Source organism: Coffea eugenioides, unplaced genomic scaffold (genome assembly GCF_003713205.1).
Source record: "Coffea eugenioides isolate CCC68of unplaced genomic scaffold, Ceug_1.0 ScVebR1_685;HRSCAF=1401, whole genome shotgun sequence".
In the NCBI taxonomy this organism is placed as follows: Eukaryota; Viridiplantae; Streptophyta; class Magnoliopsida; order Gentianales; family Rubiaceae; genus Coffea; species Coffea eugenioides.
The window spans coordinates 79,949-85,948 of NW_020864546.1; the positions used below are offsets into that span (position 1 = coordinate 79,949).

Here is a 6,000-nt window from a genome sequence, read left to right on the forward strand (position 1 = left end):
TAGAAAAAGTTAGCAAACAACAAATGAGTGTAAATGCAAACTGTAGTTTTTCAATGCCAACCCAATTAGTAAATGCAAGCGGTAGTTTTTCAGACTTAGATACTGAGAAATTGAACTCTAGCTTCCCTTTTTTTTCTCACTTTTTCCTTTTCTCGATGGAATTGAATTCCACCTTGGATGGTCAATTCACATACTTTGATCTTTTGTAGATATTCAAGAACATTGAAAATCATTCTATATTGGCTTTTGTTTAAGAAACCATCCTACTAGCATTTGCCCGAATATTTGGCATCTGATTTTTTACTCAGCAGTAAGATGATTTTAATCTTCTAATCTAAAAAAAAGTAATATTTGGGAATTAATTGGTACATATTATTTATTATCTCTGTCATCTGGATTTTCTAGCTTTAGGAAGCTAAATGAACTAGTACACTTTTCTAAAGCATTGTGAACTCCATCTAGCCATAACTTCTTTGAGAAATTCTATTACTTCTGAAGTGAAGTTCAAAGAAAAGGAACTTCCAAAGCAGTACCAAAAATTTGCTGACTATGAATTTTGGAAGTATTTTCCACCCAAAATTCGGCTGAAATGGTAGGAAAAGAAGAAAACTTTTTAAAGTTTACTTTTACAATATGACAGCTTTACCCTTAAAAAGTTCATGGGGAAAAATTGATTTCTAGCTTCCGTATGAAACCCACTCAATCAAAAATTCATCTCACTCTTCCTTCTGTTCACAACAGCCTCTGACACTGCTAGAGAGAAAAAAGAGAAGCTATATATTCTTTTCCATCTTTTTGCCCCGAGACCAGGTAATAATCTTCTCTTTCATTGATAGTTTCTTCATATTACGGGTACATTGACTTGGGATATATGAAGGAATTCCATTTTTGTCTTATGAATTTCCACAATTGTTAATGAATGAAATCTAAAATTTCACATGTATTAGTTGGTTACAAGATGCTTGACTGTGCTTTATGTATACTTAGATCAGATAAAATCCATCATTTGATGCTTAATCGAACAAGATTGGATAGAACGCGTCGCACAATAAGTTAGTTTTGATTTCTTACTTGATTATTTGAATTATTATAGGATTTCAATAATCTTTCAGGATTTTCTCTCTTCAATAATATCTCCTAATCCAATCGTGGCCAAGTACGATGAGAGATTATGATGCATTTATTTCTAAGAAAGTCCATTATTATTTTAGTTACTTATTGACTCATACAACAAATAAACTAAAAGTGGTTAAATCTAAAGCTATCAGTTTTGTTACAATTACCTTCTTTAAAAGACTTTTTTAATGTAAGGGCACAATTGTAGAAGTAACAAGGTTGACAATCATTTCCTTTCACTTCTTCCAACTTGCAATAATTTGAAACAGTTGTTTGAAAAGTTGAAGCATTATAAGAGAGGTTTTATTTCTACGAAGTCGTGGATGAAGCTTTTATCAAATTTTGACTTTTAATAGTAAAGTAATAAAATACAAAAAAGTTTATGAGAATTATGAAAAGTACTATCAATTAATGATAATAAAATTATGAAAAATTAAGAAACAATTAAAGAAGGATATATTTTTATGGTATTTGATATTGATAATGGGATGGAAAACATGCAGCACAGTTGTAGGCACCTAAAAGTGGTCAAGTATGGTAAGAAACAATATATTCCTTTATAAAAATGGTGAAATTAAAAGAAACTAAGTTTTGGAGTTAAGATGCAATTTGTTGAGTACTTTCTGGGCCAAAAATAAAAGTTGACCAAAAGTTTAGTAGGTTAAAGTGCATTTCTGAGAAATAGTCACCTTTCCCTTCGCTGCAATGGCAGGTACCAATCACCCAAGTTCAATACCACTTGCCACTGCTTATCAGACTATTTCTTTCCAGTTTGCTCGGTACGTTCGCATTGCTCATTTTATTTAATGTGGTAAAAACAAGTGACAATTGTTTCGAGAAAATTAATTTCTGGACATTATATTTCTTGCTTTTCATATGCTTACTCAGTTATGATAAATTGTACATAACAATTTACAGTAGCACTATTGTAACTGTACCTTAGAAGTAATAACAGGAGTAATTCGGTTCCTACTGTAACCGCATACAGGTGAAGACCAATTCAAGCAGAATAAGAAATTTTTTTCTTCCCCCCGAATTCATTACAGTGTAGTCTAAGAAGATTCAGCTCATAGTAATAGGATACCAGAAAATTTCTTCTGCAATATGCTTAATAATTAAGTTGTAACTGCTATTTTACCAAAAAAAATCAAATATTATTAGATTTCGTCTTAAGCACAATTTCTAATTATCTTTTTACCTTATATACGTCGTTTCATGAAAAGTACTACAACGTTATTACAAATAATCTCTTATCCAAACACATTGAATTGTGTTTTGATGGGCTTTGCTCACGAGAAGATGAAACCTTCTTATTTTGAATCAATGTCACCCCTTTTCCAGTTTTTGCATTTGGTTTAATGCTGAATAAAATTGATGATTCCACATAGAAAATCATTTTTATCTATACACGTGTATTCCTTGAAAACGACATAATGATGCTGCTTGCTCTGTCAGGATGAAGATGGATGGTATATTAGCTTTTGATCCATTTGTGGTTACAGTCTCAAATGTCTTCTGCTTTACAAAATTATTTGTTAGCAATTTTCTTACAGTTTCTTTGGATTGGATCTCCTAGTAATGGTGGGTTTTTAATGCACAGTAACGTGATGGCTAGAAAAGTAAAGAATTCATCCTGTCTGTCATGTGTCTGCTTGTCGGGAACCTTTTCTTTCTTTATATTTTCCTTTTACTGCTGCAATTCTAATAAGAGTATTCAAAAGCTTAAAAACCACCACCAATTAGTAGACTTTTAGTTTCATCTACGGCTACATTCTACCCTTTCTCACCTTCAAACTTGCAAATTGCCCGGTTCCATTCCACATTCTCTTTCTCCCAGATATCGACTTGACCTAATGGCGGATGCACTACTCGGTTCCGCGGTACGAGTTCTAGTGGAGAAGGCAATAAACTTGGCTTCCGAACAAATTGGCTTGTTTGTTGGCTTCAAGAAAGATTTGGAGAAACTGAAGGATACGTTGACTGGAATCCAGGCTGTCCTTCATGATGCAGAGAAAAAGCAGGTGACTAAAGACTCCGTGAAGCTTTGGCTGGAGAAGCTTCAACGCATGGCTTTCGATGCTGAAAATTTGCTGGATGACATCAACTATGAAATGATCCGACGCAAAGTTGAGATTCGAAACCAAATGAAGAGGAAGGTATGCTTCTTCTTCTCAGTCTCCAATCCCATTGCATTTCGTTGCAAAATGGTCAACAAAATTCAGAAAATCAATATGGATTTGAAAATAATCAATGAAGAAGCATCGGAACTTAGCCTCGAGCGCCACGAGCAACATGGTGGAGCTGAAGCTTCACCTCGTGTTCTTTCTTCTCCCAGTGGAGTAGGAGGACTTATGAAGAACAGAAAGACAACCTCTCTTTTTGTTGATCAGACTTTTGTTGGAAGAGATGGTGACGTCTTAGAAATAGTGGGACGATTGACTGCTCCAAGTAATAATGAAAATATCTCCGTTCAATCCATAGTAGGGATGGGCGGGATCGGGAAGACCACCTTGGCTCGAAAAGTTTTCAATGATCCAAAGATTGTGAATCATTTTGCCAATAGAATCTGGGTGTGCGTGTCAGATGATTTCAATGTCGATAGACTTTTTGATTTCATGCTAGAATCATTGGGAGGGCAAAAGCCCGGAGGAGGTGTCCGTCAGCTAGAAGCCAAAGTCCAGGATCTTAAGAAATTATTGGACGGTAAAAAGTTCCTACTGGTCTTGGATGATGTGTGGGATAAGGAGTCCACACGGTGGAACTGGAATGAGTTTCTTGGGTCGTTGAAAGGTACTAGCCAAGCCATGGGGAGTTGGATTCTTGTGACCGCTCGTGAGCAACAAGTGGTAGACATCACCAGAATTTCTTCTCCTCAGGGTTATTCCTTGAAACAGTTATCAGATTATCAATGTTGGCGCATTCTCAAAGAAAATGCATTTGGTGCTGGGGAAGTGCCCGATGGGCTGCAAGATATAGGGTTGAAGATTGTGCAAAGATGCGGAGGCTTACCATTGGCTGCAAGTGTTCTCGGTGGCATGTTGCACAACAAGGGACCAAATGAATGGCAAAAATTAGAGAGTAGGCTTCAAATTTTAGGTGGAGGTGAAAATAGCAACATTAATGAAATTTTGAAGTTGAGCTTTGATCATCTTCCACATCCTTCTCTTAAAAAGTGTTTTGCATATTGTTCAATTTTTCCTAAAGATTTTCAAATGGAAAGGAATCAACTAATCCAGCTTTGGGCAGCGGAAGGATTTCTTCATTCAAATCCAATAGACGATATGTATATGAAGGAAGTTGGTAACAGGTATTTTACCATTTTGTTGGATAGTAACTTATTTCAAGAGGCACAGAAGGATGATTATGGGAATGTTTTGAATTGCAAAATGCATGATCTTGTACATGATATGGTGCAATTCATTTCCAATTCTAAAACTTTAAGGTTGGCAGAGTCAGGTTTAAAGTTGACAGGGTCTAGTAGCATTGATATGGAGACGTCTTCCATCCAGTATCTCGCATTGGAGAGAAATCGAGAAGGAATGCCATTTCCTTCCATTGAAAGTTTCAAGTGTATTACAACATTGTTTTTGCAAGGAAACGGATCACTCAATGATAGGGAGATGTCATTTTTTATGTTGCGAGTTTTGAACTTAAGCGCATTGAGTGTCAAAGAGCTTCCTAAATCAATTGGCAAGCTAACTCATATGCGATATCTTGATTCATCAAGGACTTCAATCAAAACATTGCCAGAGTCTCTATGTCAACTTTACAATTTGCAGACATTAAGAGTTAAATATTGTGACTCACTGACAAGGTTTCCTAAGAATTTCAAGAATTTGGTAAATTTGAGGCACTTTGACTTTTTCTCTAAGGATAAATCAAGTGATATCATGCCTTTTGAGATTGGACAGTTGCAATTTCTCCAAACTTTGCCATTTTTCAGTATTGGTGAAGAAAGAGGTCGACAAATTGGAGAATTGAGGACTTTGGAGAATCTCAGTGGACAGCTAGAGTTACGCAATCTTGAATTAGTGAAAAGCAAGGAAGAAGCTGAGTCTGCAAATCTGATTGGGAAGCCAAACATTAATGAGTTAAGATTACTGTGGAATGAAATAGATAATTCAAGAAATAATGACAGTGAATACAATCAAGTGTTGGAAGGCTTGCAAGCTCACCAAAATTTGAAAGGTTTGATTATTGAAAGATTTTTTGGGACTCAACTTTCAACATGGATTGGAGAACTTAGGAGATTGGTGAAATTTGAACTACGAAACTGTAGAAATTGTGAAGAGTTACCAACTCTTGGAAGCATGCCCTTCCTCAGATTTCTTCACTTGAAAGGACTCGATAGCTTAACAAGCATAGGCCCTTCTTTTTATGGCAGATCAGGCGTGCATAGTGGCAGGACCAGTCAAATACCCCTAAAATTGTTTCCAGAACTTGAACGTCTCATTCTTGAAAAAATGCCAAATTTGAGCGAATGGATGGAAACACCAGTTCATGATGGGACAGTGGTGGTGTTTCCAGTCCTTCATGTAATGAGGATTATTGATTGCCCTCAATTAGCCACTTTTCCAAGTCATTTTCCCCGTCTCAAGGAATTGGAGATCAAGCAAACCCAAAATGGACCAGCAGTAATGGGATATATTTGTAGCGGAGTCAGCTCTCTCACTAGTCTTTCCATTATGAATGTGAATGGGCTCACCAAGCTACCAAATGTGTTATTCCAAAACAATCCAAATCTTGCACGTCTTCAATTAAGAAATTGTGGTGATTTGACCCAATTCTCGAATTTTTCATTTGATGTTCCTCAAACTTCAGAAGGACCAAATTGCCAATCAGTAGCTGAGCACACTTGTATTGACAATAATGCTCCTCAACATT

The 6,000-nt window shown here is 36.1% G+C and overlaps 1 protein-coding gene across 1 annotated transcript; it reads left to right on the top strand.

Moving 5' to 3' along the window:
• Positions 1–2,969: 2,969 nt before the first annotated feature.
• On the top strand, positions 2,970–5,750 carry LOC113758739 (putative disease resistance protein RGA3; the record flags this gene model as incomplete). The annotated part of the gene is made up of 1 exon (XM_027301471.1): positions 2,970–5,750. A coding segment is annotated over exon 1 (2,781 nt), but the record flags the coding sequence as incomplete, so codon positions are not given.
• Positions 5,751–6,000: the final 250 nt, after the last annotated feature.